We start from the raw sequence: 17,406 nt of genomic DNA, 5'->3' as shown, positions 1-17,406 counted from the left end.
CCTATGTATTCTTAGTGGTAATGAGGATGCTAGGTGAGTATACTGTTAATGATCAGAGGAAGAGGTATGTATACTCTGTGTGCCTGCGTATACCGTATACTGCAGGGGTTCTCAACCTTTCTGCTGCCAAGGCTCCCCTGTGTTCAATAAAATATTCCAGGGCACCCCTACATACGATAAAGACTTTTCCGGTGCTGTCTTTTTTGCTACAATGATGACAAAGGTGCTTGCTTTCAAAATAATGTTTATTTAAGAAACCGGGAAACACATTTGTGTGTATATGCAGGCTATATAATGCATTATTAACAGGTGTTTCAGGTCTAAATGGCTTAGTACTGTTGACATTACACTGCTTGTAGTAGTAAATCAAATAGCATATTTCTTTAAATAAAATTACAGAAAATTATCACTAAAGTGCTATCTGTTGCAGCTGCACTCTTTTCCATAACAATAGCATATTTAGATAAGTGTGACCATTTCTCAAAAAAAGAAAATCATGTATTTTTTTTTTAAATACAGAAAATGATCACTAAAGTGCTATCTGTTGCAGCTGCACTGTTCTCCATAAGAAATACCATCTTTGGATAAGTGTGACCATTTCACAGAAAATGATCACCAAGTTACCATTTCTCAAAAAATATAAATAAATACAGAAAATAAGCACTTGTTCACTCAGTGGACATTTCTAACTCAATGCGAGGTCTGCTGCTGCTGGCTAATAATACGGTCAATACGTGGGGAGATCTTTGACAAGGCAACACCTCAAGGCTCAACTTGGCCCTATATTTTGTTTTCAGAGCTGTCATGGATGAAAAAGCCAGCGTCACACAGATATGTGGTGCTGAATGGTATCAACACCTTAACTGCTGCATCATGAGATACTTGGTACTCAGCACCACACTCTGAAACTAGCTCTCCAGGTGGTATCAGATGAGATTTCAATGAGTTCTTCCAAGAGTTTGGATGGAGATGTGTCAGGAAGCTTTGTCTCAATGTTGTCTGTAAAGGTTTTTTTTTATCCAGAGTAACTTGGTGATCCTTTTCTGTGTTTTATTAAATAATGATTTTCAGATTTTGAGAAATGGTCAAACGTATCCAAATGTGGTATTTTCATGGAGAACAGTGCAGCTGCAACAGATAGCACTTTAGTGATAATTTTCTGTAATAATAATAAAAAATAATAAAAAAAAGCTTAATTTTCTAAGGCACCCCTGGCAGCTCTCTGAGGCACCCTAGGGTGCCGCGGCACCTCTGTTGAGAACCGCTGCCGTATAGAATACCCTACATAATACCCTACTGACTACCCTACTGACTTAAGGATGTCAGGTGAGTAATGAATGTGTTATGTGAACACGTTGAAGACGTGTTGTTGATGAATGTACATGTATGTAATGAGTAATGAACTAATGATGTAATGTGATGTAACGATTACTACATGCAAAAACGAAGCGGTTTGACTGAATCAAGTCCTCCGTGGACGACTGGCATCCTGCTTGGCTGTCAGTAGACACGGTCAATATAATTCACTCTGTGTCACATTTAAAAGTTGGAACAACATGACCTCACAGACTGTCCCAGGAAAACCATGAACATAATGCACTGAGATCCCCCCCCCCCTCAAAACAAATGAAATGAAATTGGATTTCCAAGAACTAAAACAAATAAACTCTCAAGCGTTAGCCCTCAGGCATCCTTTAGACGGGCATCATTGTGTAGATGATTTTCCCAACACCCCAACGCCCTTTAATGATTCAATGAGAAGGTGATCACGCCGTCAGCTTCCCTTCAAATACAAGAGAAGGAGCCTCGTTGTTCAATCCCACCTCAGAAGGCCGTCCCCGACGCGGCGTCTGAGTGTCTATACAGTCTCCGTTCTCCTGACGCGGCGTCTGAGCAGGCACGTGCACACATAGAGTCCAAGGGGTCCTTGAGCACCTGCCTTTTTGAGCCTCATAAAAAAAGTGCCCTTTTTTTATACCGTTACGCACATAGACTGCCCTTCCAACTGAAAAATGTCAGGATAGAATAAAAATATTAGGTAAAGAGAGAGAGATGCCCCGTATTCCATTGCAGTTTGCACGGCCTCCTCAGCGTGCCTCTCCGCGGACCTATATATTTTATGCATAGCGTGGGTGGTGATGATGATGATGATAGGAACCGCTGTGGCGCATACAGTTGAATGCTGGTATTACACTCACTGAGGGACACGAAGAAGTCAAGTCCGATGGGATTTGGGAATCTCAAATACAAATCTGGATTGGAATAAAAAATGCATTTATATTAAACAATACAGAATATACAGCACTTCTTGGGGTCTGTAGGGTAAGCACTTATTCCCTCCCCCCTGAAGATTTATGGAGATGTATGGGCCTTTTAAGTCAGTGATAAAAGTGTCTTTCAAGGATAAGTGAGCTCCTGCACTGATTATTATAGTTCAATATTCAATATTTGATCACCAAAACCCCCCAAAAAGCATAAAAAGGGGGCCCCCCCCGCCCGAAAAGGACCCTTAAAAATCGGGCTAGGTTAAAACACACAGGTATAGTGCCCTTTTCAGCCTTTGAGCACCTGCCCCTCTAAAGTCCTGTGCACGTCCCTGCGCCTGAGTGTCTATAGTCTCCGCTCTCCAGTCACGATGCTCTGGTAGACGCTGTCAGTCAGTGGGATGTAGCACTTCTCTGAATAGTCCAAACAATAGAGGGGCTGGGAGACGGCTGCCGGGTCGAAGCCACTCTGCACCAGCTGGAACTTCTGCTGCTTGAATGTGCCAGTCATCTCCATGGTTTCCTGTGAAAACACACAGACAATCGTAAGTAAATGATACAGTAATAGTTTTGTAACTCAAACCCTTTGTGTATCCTTTTTACATGCGGCCTACTCAAACGGGGAGCACCACTCGGTCTAAGAATTCACACACTGTATGTACATTTATATAGCAGCTTTTATCCAAACCGTTTTACAATTTGTTCCTCACGTTTTTTTTACCCATTCACTCACACATTCACACACCCCATGCGAGGTGCCAACCTGCTCATCGGGAGCAATTAGGGGTTAAGTATCTTGCTCAAGGACACTGGAGCGGGAATCAAACCGGGAAGCTCCGGATTACCAGATGACTGCCCACTCACAATGTCACTGTCGGTGGTGCAAGCACACATTTGGCCAGCAGGGGTCAGCACCACCACAGTGGTGTGGGAAAGCCTTCCTGTTGACTGCTTTGAAGAGTGTGTTTACATGTATTTCATAGAACAGCTCTCATCTATGATGTCTTAATTAAAAGATGAACCCTTTATATGCATATTGATATCCATCTCTGATATAATAATATTCCAAATATTTTGATATGGCCTATTTAGACCTATTTATATTAGTTTATTTTTGAATGTTTTGATTCTATGTAGGCCTACTTACTGTAATGATATGGCCTATTTAGACCTATTTATATTAGTTTATTTTTGAATGTTTTGATTCTATGTAGGCCTACGTACTGTAATGATATGGCCTATTTAGACCTATTTATATTAGTTTATTTTTGAATGTTTTGATTCTATGTAGGCCTACGTACTGTAATGATATGGCCTATTTAGACCTATTTATATTAGTTTATTTTTGAATGTTTTGATTCTATGTAGGCCTACGTACTGTAATGATATGGCCTATTTAGACCTATTTATATTAGTTTATTTTTGAATGTTTTGATTCTATGTAGGCCTACGTACTGTAATGATATGGCCTATTTAGACCTATTTATATTAGTTTATTTTTGAATGTTTTGATTCTATGTAGGCCTACTGTAACAGGCATCTTCACCCCATGGGTTTAATTATGAAATATTTTGCACTGTATTTTGATGATTGCCTCATAATGTAACTATAACCTACTGTTTATTTTTATACTGCTCTAAACCGTGTGTCACTGATGACTCCTGCCCACGGACTATACATTAGCTTATAATAATATCTTGTGCAATATATTTATTATTGTGCATTATCCCTGTCAAATGAACAAATAACATTTATTTAAAATACAAATACAAGTATTAATATCAGTATCTCAGTGTTAATATCACTATCCCAGGTTAATATCAGTATCCAGGTTAATATCAGGTTAATATCAGTATCCAGGTTAATATCAGTATCCAGGTTAATATCAGGTTAATATCAGTATCCAGGTTAATATCAGGTTAATATCAGTGACCAGGTTAATATCAGTATCCAGGTTAATATCAGGTTAATATCAGTATCCAGGTTAATATCAGTATCCAGGTTAATATCAGTATCTCAGGTTAATATCAGTATCCAGGTTAATATCAGTATCCAGGTTAATATCAGTATCCAGGTTAATATCAGTATCCAGGTTAATATCAGTATCTCAGTGTTAATATCAGTATCCAGGTTAATATCAGTATCCAGGTTAATATCAGTATCCAGGTTAATATCAGTATCCAGGTTAATATCAGGTTAATATCAGTATCCAGGTTAATATCAGTATCCAGGTTAATATCAGTATCCAGGTTAATATATCAGTATCCAGGTTAATATCAGTATCCAGGTTAATATCAGTATCCAGGTTAATATCAGTATCCAGGTTAATATATCAGTATCCAGGTTAATATCAGTATCCAGGTTAATATCAGTATCCAGGTTAATATCAGTACCCAACACATGCACGGATCCATGTAGCACAACATCTCTCCAAATAATTTCAACCTGAATACTGGCATAATGCTCTACGCCTTACCTTGACCTCGTCTAGTTTATGCTCGTTTTATACTTATTTTATGTCTGTACTTCATGCATTGCTCTTGATCCGCCAATTTTGTGCTCATTTTATGCCCCCTTTTTATTTTTTGTGCTGCTGTGAAGCACTTTGAGCTGCAATTCTTGAATGAAAGGCGCTGTATAAATCAAGTTTATTATATTATTATTATTATTATTATTATTATTATTATTATTATTATTATTATTATTATTATTATTATTATTATTATTATTATTATTATTATTATTATTATTACTGTTTCAATCCTTTATCAATACCTAGGTATAAGATACCTGGGATCTATTCTACTGCAGTGTATTCATCAAACCAAAAGGTGGCAGTGTCCTCGGATCCGTCACCCACCTGCAGCCTCACGAAGAGAGGGCGAGCGTAAGGAGGCAGGTCTGAGACCACCTGCTCAAACAGTTTCTCTCCGTCGAAGGTTTGGCCCGGCCGGACGATGACAGCCGCCATGCCGGCTCTCCCCTCGTGTCCTGAGGAGACAAGGGTTCCGCTGTTTAACCGTGTCCTCCGTCCGCACCCGACCATCCCTCGTTAGCGGACGCTTCATTAAGGACATGTGACAAAGAGACCGCCGCTGAAAGGAGGGAGGGGGGGACGGGGGGGGCGACGGGACGTTGGGGCTTGACTTGGCGTTGTCTAATTGCAAACATTACATGAACCATTAACCCTTTCACTGCCACACGACAGCCGGTTAACCCTTTCACTGTGACAATACAGAAGTGTTAGCCCTTTACTATCACACAACCGACGGCGATGCTCCATCATTAGGATCATTAGCTCCGCGGATAGTAAAGGGTTAGCCTTCTGTCGTGTGGCAGTGAAAGGGTTAATGATGGTATATTGGTGATGCGGTGGCGAGGTATCATATCCACTGATAGCAGTGAAAGGGTTAATAAAAAAAAAAGATGATTCCACACAAATTTCTGTAGCAGGTCCGTTCAGGACAACTTTAACCCTTTCACTGCCACACGACAGAAGGTTAGCATGCAGAGCTAATGATGCTAATGATGGGTTGTGTGATAGTAAAGGGCTAACCTTCTGTATTGTCACAGTGAAAGGGTTAACCGGCTGTCGTGTGGCAGTGAAAGGGTTAACCATTCGGTTGTCACTTAGTGATGAGGAACAGTGATGTATTTGCAGTGTATTGTATTGTATTGTATTGTATTGTATTGTATTGTATTGTATTGCTACGTGGAAGAGGGTTTCATATCACGCAACTGAAAATCACCCATTTTTAATTAATTTTTTTGTTTTTTTGATCAACTTTTTCTCCCATTTTCTATTTTTCTCCCATCCCAATTTCGTATCATCCAATTCTACCCTCCCCTGTCTCGAGCTCTGTTGGCCACGCCTCCCACAAGCCGGCTGTAATGTGGACTAAGCCTTGCATCACGTGTCCCCTCCGGTACACAAGGAAGCAGCAGTCGCATCTTTTCACCTGCACAGCGCGATCTCTCAGCGTCGGGGGTCTGCGTTTTGGAGGGCACGCCGCCCCCGTCGCTTCCTGATTCTGCTGCGCAGGCGCACCAACCGACCTGTAGGAGTCGCTGTCCACAACGTCCGATCCCCACCCACCAGCTTCCCACCCCCTAATACAGCCAAATGTATTAGTGTGAACGACCAGCCAAGCTGATAGCAATGCAGAGAGCTGGGCTCGAACCCAGCGTCTCCTGCATTGGTGGCGAGCGCCTTGCCCACTGCACCACCTAGCCGCCCTGAAAATCACCCATTTGAACTCAGATCAATTGATTTTGAAGTGGGTAAATACAGGAGGTACCTATATCCTGTAAAAGTAACTGAAACTCATTAGTTCATATCTTCGCTGGCGGAAGAAAACCTTGTAACTCCAAAAACCCAACTTTTCAGGAGATTAAACATAATTTTTTAACATAATTGAACACCATGATGTCACAATAGTTGGTACAATGTCTTCATAAATGGTTAGTTACTTGCAGGTATCAATACATTATTAATATTTTACTCTGATAACGTTCAAAACAAATGTTGTGGAAAAAATGGAGTTAAGAGGTTTTGTTATTCAACGATTCAAACGGCAGTAACGTGAATTTCAGATAGAAAAACCAAAAATAAAATGGAGTTACGAGGTTTTCTTCCGCCAGCGATGATATATATGTTTATAGAATGTCCGGTTCACACAGACACAAGACACACAAACAAGTACCACACATGATACCTGGAATCTGCACACCATACACATTGGCCTCCTGGATGAAGGCCACCAGGCTCAGCGTCTCTGTCACTTCTGTCGTTGCCACGTTTTCACCCTTCCACCTGAGGACGGTCGATAACATTGTTTACCATTCATCTCTCTCTTTGAACCATTTCACTGCCACACGACAGCCGGTTAACCCTTTCACTGTGACAATACAGAAGGTTAGCCCTTTGCTATCATCCGCGGCTAGGGATGGGTACCTTTCACATTTGAACCGATACCGGTACCGGTACCTGTGAATCGATACCGGTCCCAACGGTACCTTTTTTCGGTACTTTAGTCTCAAGAAATTTAATTTACCTACCTCAGTCGTTAAAAAGAAAATCCAAACTTCAAATAACTACAATTTCGACAGTTTTCGGCTCGTCATTGCTCTGACTGCTTTGTTGCTGAATCAAGTCAAATCCTAGGTAAGCATATATTGTGCGTGTGAACGTTGACATGAAAAGAAAAAAGTAAAAAAAAAAAAAAAAATTAAAAAAAAATATTAATAAAAAATATTTTTTTTAATTTTTTTTTCGGTTTCTCACTTGATTCGATACTCGGTAGTACCGACGTGTTTCTGTTCGGTACCTCAAAAGTACCGAATTCGGTACCCATCCCTATCCGCGGCGCTAATGATGCTAATGATGGGAGCATCGCCGTCGGTTGTGTGATAGTAAAGGGTTAACCTTCTGTCGTGTGGTGGTGAAAGGGTTAACCGGCTGTCGTGTGGCAGTGAAAGGGTTAACCTTGAGTAACACCATATTCAATATGCAGGATCATCATCTATCATAGCCCAATGTGGAACTTGCATTACTATGGTCAATATAGATGTTATAAGACTGAGAATAATGTCTGTTCCACATGGTATCTTCCCTGTAAGAAGTGCCTGCTTTCATTGGACAATTATCAAGTCATCAGCGTAGAGTATATTATCAAGTCATCAGCGTGGAGTCAATTATCAAGTCATCAGCGTAGAGTCAATTATCAAGTCATCAGTGTGGAGTCAATTATCAAGTCATCAGCGTAGAGTCAATTATCAAGTCATCAGCGTAGAGTCAATTATCAAGTAATCAGCGTAGAGTCAATTATCAAGTCATCAGCGTAGAGTCAATTATCAAGTAATCAGCGTAGAGTCAATTATCAAGTCATCAGCGTAGTCAATTATCAAGTCATCAGCGTAGAGTCAATTATCAAGTCATCAGCATGGAGTCAATTATTAAGTCATCAGCGTAGAGTCAATTATGAAGTCATCAGCGTGGAGTCAATTATCAAGTCATCAGTGTGGAGTCAATTATCAAGTCATCAGCGTAGAGTCAATTATCAAGTAATTAGCGTAGAGTAAATGATCAAGTCATCAGTGTGGAGTCAATTATCAAGTCATCAGCGTAGAGTCAATTATCAAGTCATCAGTGTGGAGTCAATTATCAAGTCATCAGCGTAGAGTCAATTATCAAGTCATCAGCATGGAGTAAATTATCAAGTCATCAGCGTAGAGTCAATTATCAAGTCATCAGCGTAGAGTCAATTATCAAGTCATCAGCGTAGAGTCAATTATCAAGTCATCAGCGTAGAGTCAATTATCAAGTCATCAGCGTGGAGTCAATTATCAAGTAATCAGCGTAGAGTCAATTATCAAGTCATCAGCGTAGAGTCAATTATCAAGTCATCAGCGTGGAGTCAAAACAGAAAAATTGACCAGGTGTCTCTCTCTACCTGAAGGTGTCTCCTCTCTCTCTCTACCTGAAGGTGTCTCCTCTCTCTCTCTCTCTCTGAAGGTGTCTCATTACCTGAAGGTGTCTCCTCTCTCTCTCTCTCTCTGAAGGTGTCTCATTACCTGAAGGTGTCTCCTCTCTCTCTCTGAAGGTGTCTCTCTACCTGAAGGTGTCTCCTCTCTCTCTCTCTCTCTGAAGGTGTCTCTCTACCTGAAGGTGTCTCCCACTCGGTCTCTAAAAGAGATGAAGTCCTGCTTGTCCTCTACCTGAAGGTGTCTCTCTCTCTCTCTCTCTGAAGGTCTCTCTCTCTACCTGAAGGTGTCTCCTCTCTCTCTCTCTCTCTCTCTGAAGGTGTCTCTCTACCTGAAGGTGTCTCCTCTATCTCTCTCTCTCTACCTGAAGGTGTCTCCTCTCTCTCTCTCTCTCTACCTGAAGGTGTCTCTTCTCTCTCTCTCTCTCTGAAGGTCTCTCTCTCTCTCTGAAGGCAGGGATTAAAGCAAAAAAAAATCTCCTGACTGAAATTTTTTTCAGGCCAAGTCATATTCTTATTTTAACCTCCACTGTATTTCTTTTTAATAGCGTTGGCGTTTTAAGGGAGCCTACTTGTTTCGGTTTCGTCGATAATCCAATGTACAGTTACCCCCCCACCCCGCCTACCCAACCCTTCCCTCCCCAACCACCTCCAATGTACAGTCCCCCCCCCCCTCCACCCAACCTCCTCCAATGTACAGTTTCTTCGTCAAATGTATATGCTCTCTTTTTTAGACTCTTATTGTATCACAAACAATACTGTGTAAATCTGGTACGTCATAAATGTATAGATGTAGCAGTATTATCTATCTGTATGTCATGTATGTCATATATGTTATGATGAATTGAAAATGGGGGACCCTGATGTAAAGAGGAAAGTCTTTCTCTGGTCTGCAACCCCTTGACAATTGTGTGTATTGAGCTGTACTGTATTGTACCCATTCTGCAATCCGTTATAACAATCAATCAATATTTAACCGATTGCAGAATGGGTACAATACAGTATGGCTCAATACACACAATTGTTAAGGGGATGCAGACCAGAGAAAGACGTTTGTCTTGTTTACATCATCAGTGTAACTGTCCCTCTTGCAATGATGAAGCAACTCGTCTTTGATGTTTACTGATTGGCTTTATTTCCGTTCTAAGAGAACATCTTTATTCCGAACCGTAAAACTGTGAAAACATACATGAAATACAATCAATCACGGATCAAACCATAACAACATACATACAATTTATCGGTCGTTACAAGGGTGGTTGTTAACCCACTGAACTTAACTACAAGCGCAGTACGGCCCCAAACGTACCTTATTGACTGCATGCAATATGAGAGGACTGTTATGGAGCTTGGTGTCGATCTGGCTTGTCTGACGATGGTGAAGAAGTGAAGGGACGAACCTTATAGGGTCTCAATATTTATACACTAGTGGCGATCTATTATGACATCACAAGGCAGCAGGACCGTACACACAGGGCGATCTATTATGACATCACACTGCAGCTAACTAGAATTACACTATGACACTCCTGCAGTTACACTCCCACCAAGCATATATAAGCATTGTATATGATTCTTACGATAACTGCCCACATAATGCCTAAACGTAACGCCATAACTACAAATAACTACAATAACTATGGTCCTTGGCCGCCACCGGACGAATCACCTCAGCCTGAGGGAGAGAAAAAGATAGAATGATAGAGATATAGCCAAAGCTAGAGGGCGCAAGAGGCTTCATTCTGCTTCCACCAACGTCACCGTCTTATGGATGGGCCTCTCCAGGACGACTGGTGTGGAGATGCGCTTGCCTTTCTTATCAAGATTGGGGTCGCTGATAAACAACTTAAGGCGGCGCACTCTCCCGTCTCTCCCTGGGTACACCTCGATAACCTTCGCCATCCTCCACTGGTTACGTGGTGTGGACTCATGCTGTAGGCGTACAATGTCGTCGACCCTTGCGTTCCTACGATCCTTGGTCCACTTCTGTCTCGGTTGGAGGTGCAGGAGGTACTTCTTCTTCCATCTTGTCCAGCAGTGGGTGGATAAGATTTGAACTCGACGCCATCCTTTGCCGATGTACAGATCTTCCTTGACGAACTGTCCAGGAGGTGGAGCGAGGATTGTGGCCTTCGTGGTCAGGATGTGGCTTGGTGTCCGGGGCTCTGGACTAGATGAATCATTGAGCCAATCCGTGGTCAGGGGTCTGCGGTTTACAACCGCTATGACTTCATATGGGAAGATGGTCAAGACAAGCCCCGTCAAGCTCCTTATGATGGTGCGTCTTTGTCTTTCCCAGAAAGCAGCAGGCTTCTTCGTTGCCGCCTTCGTGGGTCCTTTGGCTTCCACAGGTTTCTTGGCTGCTGGCTTCTTGGCGGGCTTGTTGGCTTTACCCTCAGCCTGGTTGATCTTGAGAGAGCCGGAGGCTCCGGTACCCTTGACCTGGAACAGGGTTCCTGGACCAGGGTTCTTGTCCCCGTCATAGCCACCGACAGCTAGAGCATTCGTTACGGCAGCCAGAGACACACCGCTCCCTCCCACCTTGACTTCTCCACGTGGTCCAAATCGTTCCATCCCGTAGTAGGTGCATGGCGGAGCAGTTTCCATTCGTTCCTCGGGGAGGTCTGCCATTCTTTGCTGTTCCGTGCATCGTCTGAACTTCCTGCACGTAGTGCACTTGTAGATATGGGCTGATACTGCCTTGCTGCAGCCTAGTATCCATATGCCATTGGATCGGAGTGCATTCATGGTCATCCCTCGTCCCTGATGGTGCACTCTCTCATGATAGTGCTTGACGAGTAACCCAGACACATGACTGTCCTTTGGAAGGACCGCTGGATGCTTCCCCTGTGGCGGTAAGGCGGCATGCGTTAGGCGGCCGCCAACTCTGAGGATGCCTTGGTCATCCAGGAATGGACCTAACCGGTGCAGATTAGTGGCTCTGCCTTTGACTGGTGTCTCCTGGTGACTCTGGAGTAACTGTATGTCTTGTGAAAAGGTTGCTTCTTGCACCATCTTGATTATGGTTAGCTCCGCTTCTCTCCTTTCCTCTAGACTGGTGGCTTCACAGGACTTTGGCTGGTGACCTTTCCTTTCTTTCACATGGCGCTGGAGTCTGGCGATAGCTTTCACCAGTCTGGACCAGTCTGAGAACTTGTGTACGCGCGCTAGCAGCGGCCAGACTTCTTTCACCCGTGTGGTGAGCACCTGGGCCTTCCTAAGTTCAGGGTCGTCGCTTGCGATCTCTCCCACCTTGCCTTCTCCACTTGGAGAAGGCAACTTGTGTACGCGCGGTAGCAGCGGCCAGCCTTCTTTCACCCGTGCGGTGAGCACCTGGGCCTTCCTAAGTTCAGGGTCGTCGCTTGCGATCTCTCCCACCTTGCCTTCTCCACTTGGTAACCCTTTCTGCCAAAGCAAGTCTGGGCCGGTGACCCAGTTAGAGGCTATCAGTGGCTCTGCTGTGAGACCTCTTGAGGCATGGTCGGCTGGATTCTCTTCCGCCGCCACATACCTCCATTGTGTAGACTCTGTGCTTTGCTTGATGCGTTCCATTTTCGACTGGAACCTTAGATTCTCTTGGGGGATGGGGGTGGCCTCTGCCGTTCTTTCAGCAACGTCAGGCTCCAGCATCTTTATGTCATCTGCTGTAATAACCTCTGGTCTGTCTCCTGAAGAACCTCTGGTCTGTCTCCTGAAGAACCTCTGGTCTGTCTCCTGGAGAACCTCTGGTCTGTCTCCTGGAGAACCTCTGGTCTGTCTCCTGAAGAACCTGTGGTCTGTCTCCTGGAGAACCTCTGGTCTGTCTCCTGAAGAACCTCTGGTCTGTCTCCTGAAGAACCTCTGGTCTGTCTCCTGGAGAACCTCTGTGTTGAGAGCCTTTGCTGTCATTTCGCGGATCAAGGTTGGGTCACTTTGTGTATCGCGGAGTGCGATACATCTGTCTTCTTGCCTTGTTTCTGCTACAGCTAGCAGTGGAGACCGCTGCTGGTTTTGCCTTGGTTGTGCTTCCGCTGGCAGTGGCGCCTGGTACCGGTCTTGCCCTGCTTGTGGTGCAGCTTGCAGTTGGGGTTGCCGTGGTGGTGCTGCAGCTGGCCGTGAAAAATGGTGCTGCCCTACGCTTGCCTGAGACGTGACTTCCTCTTTCACAGCGACGCCTCGCTCTTGCGACACCTTTATTTCTCCAGCTGGGTAGCCACTTTGGCTGGCTGCTTGCGCTGCACCTTTGGGCTGATCGTATACTTGCGGTCGTGCCGTGGCAGCCCTTAGCGTCTTCCTAGTTTCCAATCGCTTTACTTCTTCTTCTTCTACTTCTTCTTCTTCTACTACTTCTTCTTCTTCTTCTGCGGTTTCAGCATCCTGCTGAACCTTTCTCTGTGCAGCTTCTAGCACCCTTTGTCTGTCCGCGGCTTCTCTTTCAGCTGCTTGAGCTGCATGTAGCTTCTGCAGGGCTTCCAATAGCGTTCCTTCTCTGCGTTTAGCCTCTAGCCTTCCTTGTCTTTCCGCGGTTTCAGCGGCCTGCTGCACCTTTCTTTCCGCGGTGTCGGCCGCCACTTGTGCCTTTAACTGTGCATCTTCGGCTACCAGTTTCCGCATTGCTTCAAGGTGCTCCTCTTGCGCCTCGAACAGTCTCCTTGCAAGTCTCTCTGTGTCTTGGTTGCAGCGGTTGATGGTGCGCCGTGCGTTACTTTCAGGCGCTTCAATGCTCTTCCAAGCCTCATAGGCTGCACCCAGCTTCTCAGCGGCACTGCCTATTGTAGTGACTTGTTGCATTACGTCGAGTGCGCCCGGGGTAATCAGCGCGTTCTCAGCCTCCTGCATCGCCGCCTGCCATCCTTTCTTGCACTTATCGAACCGCCGTGCAACCTTTGTCCTTTGCCCATCCTTCAGTTCTTGAGCCGCGGCCGTCCGCCTGCGTGCTCGGCCCTCTGCCACGGATGTGTTCTCCTCCTCCACCACCGTCTTGGACTGGCTGCCACTATCAGACATCTTGATGTAATGCCAGGATGTTCGATGTTCTAGAATGTTCCGGAAGGTTGTGGATGTTCGATGTTCTAGAATGTTCCGGAAGGTTGTGGATGTTCGATGTTCTAGAATTGCACGGTCATCGTGGTGCATATAAGTTTTACTGTAACTGTCCCTCTTGCAATGATGAAGCAACTCGTCTTTGATGTTTACTGATTGGCTTTATTTCCGTTCTAAGAGAACATCTTTATTCCGAACCGTAAAACTGTGAAAACATACATGAAATACAATCAATCACGGATCAAACCATAACAACATACATACAATTTATCGGTCGTTACAAGGGTGGTTGTTAACCCACTGAACTTAACTACAAGCGCAGTACGGCCCCAAACGTACCTTATTGACTGCATGCAATATGAGAGGACTGTTATGGAGCTTGGTGTCGATGTGGCTTGTCTGACGATGGTGAAGAAGTGAAGGGACGAACCTTATAGGGTCTCAATATTTATACACTAGTGGCGATCTATTATGACATCACAAGGCAGCAGGACCGTACACACAGGGCGATCTATTATGACATCACACTGCAGCTAACTAGAATTACACTATGACACTCCTGCAGTTACAATCAGGGTCCCCCATTTTCAATTCAGTGACATTTATGACATGCATGACATTGACATCATGACATTTATGGCATAGGGACATACTACAGGTATATAGTACTGTTACATTTGTGACATATACGATATGCAAATATACAGTAATGTTACCCATAGATCCTGACAGAGAGAATATATACGGTGGGGAGGAGACTGTCTACAGATACACCTGTGTGATGTTGCTACGGAGTTAAGCTAATAAACGTATACTCACAACCACAGCAGGGGACTCACATATTGTACTGTGAAGTAACACGACAATGACAAACGTGTTGTTTCTGTTTTTCTTTTTGACATCGTTGCGGCACACGGAACAAGTTAACTCACCACTACAGCCCCCAGTAGCGCTGCCTAGCCAGTCTCTTCAAACGTCCTCTCCTCTCGAAACTTTTTGTTAGGTGGTCCCGCTGATCCTTTTCATCTGAGAACCCCGCGGTGGGTTCTCTTTTTAGTGGCCGGCTTACTCCTTCCATTTAACAGACGCTATTAAGCTAACGTTAGCTAATCGGTATATAGCAGCGAGTGCAAGCAGCGTGGTGGCTGTGACGTTGGTAAACAAGCAGTTGACGCGTGAGGCTGCAAAAAAGGCGACCTGTCTCTCGAGTCGCTGAGTGATGATGACTGCTTGGCGCGATAGGGAAAAAAAGCCCTTTTCCATATTTGGCGCCTCTGATTGGCTCAATTTTGTTTCAATCTGTATGCATCTACAAATCATGCAAATACTTCCGTCAGACTGCGAATCAAATGGACGGATCTCCCCAATCAAATTGACGGAAATCCGTCTGGAGACGGAATGCTTTAATGCATGCTCTGAAGGTCTCTCTCTCTACCTGAAGGTGTCTCCTCTCTCTCTCTCTCTCTCTCTGAAGGTGTCTCTCTACCTGAAGGTGTCTCCCACTCGGTCTCTAAAAGAGATGAAGTCCTCCTGGTCCTCTGCCATCAGGTCCCCGGTGTTGAAGTAGGCGTCTCCCTTCTCGAACACGTCCCTCATCAGCTTCTTCTCCGTCAGCTGTCTGCTCCCGGCGTAGCCGAAGAACGGGCTAGTCGCACCGATCTTAGACAGCAGCAGCCCTGTCTCCCCTGAGGACAGACACGGCAAGGGACGCGTGACAATAAGCTGCCATGTTTCCATTTGTGTCCAAATCTGTAAATATTAGTGCTGTCAATAGATACATTTTTTTTTACTAATTAATCTCACAACTTTCTGTAATTAATCTAGATTAAAAATAGCATTTTTCTACTTAAGACCGGAGCTTATAACAGATATTTACTTAATTAATGTAAAATCAACACAAAGAAAGTATATTTGGATTCAAAGGCTATTTTAATAGCTTTCTTTGAATACAGTTTCTCTCCTGTGAAATACAAATGTTCAACAAAACCATCAACATTGACTCAGCTAGACCTCTTTCTTATATCCGCGGCGCTAAGATTGAAGATTTTTCACTGCATAGATTAATCTAGATTAATTTATTTGAATGCTTTAAATAATTTAAATTAATCTCCAAAGTTAAAGCATTCATTTTGACAGCCCTAGTAAATATACAATATACAAAGGACATGTTGGAATTCGGACATTACGTTAATGACATAATATACAGGGCACACCTATAGGTGGCTTCAATGACAGTTGACCTTTAGTTCAACTTTATATCATTAGATTACCGGGCCGAGATTTATTTAACGTTGCACACATCGATCAATCAATACAGATCAATACAGTCCGTATTAAGTGATGTTGTGTTTCTTTTTCCAATGTAGCCAAGAGTAAAGACCCTAACCCTGTCAACACAGCAGTCAAAGTGTATATTTTCAGCCCTACGTTTGTTTAGCAATGATTTAAAGTGTTATTAGTGAAATAGAATACAATAGAAATACTTTTATTATCCAGGGGGAAATTTGACACTACAAATCGCTCACATTAAACATTTAGACAGAACAAGTCACGAATAAGAATAACAAAACAAATTGCCTAAGAATAAGAATAGAATCAAATATACAGTAAAAAAAATACAGTAAAAATGTACAGAAGTCTACAGTAGGTGTAATATTGCACAGTGTTGTTTCAAAAGTAAAAGTCCAGGAAGATGGTAACTGTCACTCTGTGCTCCTGTCAGCCAGGTCTGTGTATAGTGGGTGGGAGGGGTCTGTGTATAGTGGGTGGGAGGGGTCTGTGTATAGTGGGTGGGAGGGGTCTGTGTATAGTGGGTGGGAGGGGTCTGTGTATAGTGGGTGGGAGGGGTCTGTGTATAGTGGGTGGGAGGGGTCTGTGTATAGTGGGTGGGAGGGGTCTGTGTATAGTGGGTGGGAGGGGTCTGTGTATAGTGGGTGGGAGGGGTCTGTGTATAGTGGGTGGGAGGGGTCTGTGTATAGTGGGTGGGAGGGGTCTGTGTATAGTGGGTGGGAGGGGTCTGTGTATAGTGGGTGGGAGGGGTCTGTGTATAGTGGGTGGGAGGGGTCTGTGTATAGTGGGTGGGAGGGGTCTGTGTATAGTGGGTGGGAGGGGTTTCCCCTGATGGCCTGGAGCTCAGCAAGGCTCCTCCTCTCCGCCACCCTCGCTGGAGAGTCCAGCTCCACCCCAACCACGCTGCTGGCCTTCCTGACCAGCTTATCCAGCCTATCCAGCCGAAATATGAGTTTATAAGAAATCTCTTTCATATTGCATCAGAAAACAATGGATTTAGACGCGAGACCAGGAAGCACTCATGAAATCGTTGTAGTCCAGAGAAAGAGGAGACCCAGGGCTTTTGATTTCGACATCTAAATTTCATAAAACTACACTACCCAGCTCACACCAGCCACAGACAACATTTCTTACAAGCAATTACTGAAATGTCGGCACTTTGCTCTCATCTGTCAGTTCCAGGCTGCGTTTTCGCCAATCAACCAATACATTGTTGGAAAGTTGATTTGCCGCCTTTCGATCGTCACCACACTCAGCCTATTGCGTGATTCCATTTGCGAGTTACTAAAGCTTTACATCATGCGCAGGAGTGGGTTATGAGAATTAGACCATGCCTAGGGGTGATCGTT

General features: G+C 44.1%; 1 protein-coding gene across 1 annotated transcript in view; it reads right to left on the bottom strand.

Moving 5' to 3' along the window:
* Nucleotides 1-2,610: 2,610 nt before the first annotated feature.
* The window catches only part of slc27a6 (solute carrier family 27 member 6), a gene marked incomplete at both ends in the record, with an annotated part of 133,370 nt that continues 118,574 nt past the window's right edge, over nucleotides 2,611-17,406 (bottom strand). Inside the window, 4 exons of the mRNA XM_084324348.1 lie at nucleotides 2,611-2,787; nucleotides 5,125-5,255; nucleotides 6,980-7,077; nucleotides 15,255-15,453. Coding sequence (XP_084180474.1) covers nucleotides 2,611-2,787; nucleotides 5,125-5,255; nucleotides 6,980-7,077; nucleotides 15,255-15,453 — 605 coding nt within the window. The remainder of the gene's footprint in view (nucleotides 2,788-5,124; nucleotides 5,256-6,979; nucleotides 7,078-15,254; nucleotides 15,454-17,406) is intronic.

The sequence above is a fragment of the Notolepis coatsorum genome (genome assembly GCF_963971535.1).
Source record: "Notolepis coatsorum genome assembly, chromosome: 11".
Lineage (NCBI taxonomy): Eukaryota > Metazoa > Chordata > Actinopteri > Aulopiformes > Paralepididae > Notolepis > Notolepis coatsorum.
The sequence above is the reverse complement of the archived record's forward strand: the minus strand, read 5'-3'. Positions and strand labels throughout refer to the sequence as shown.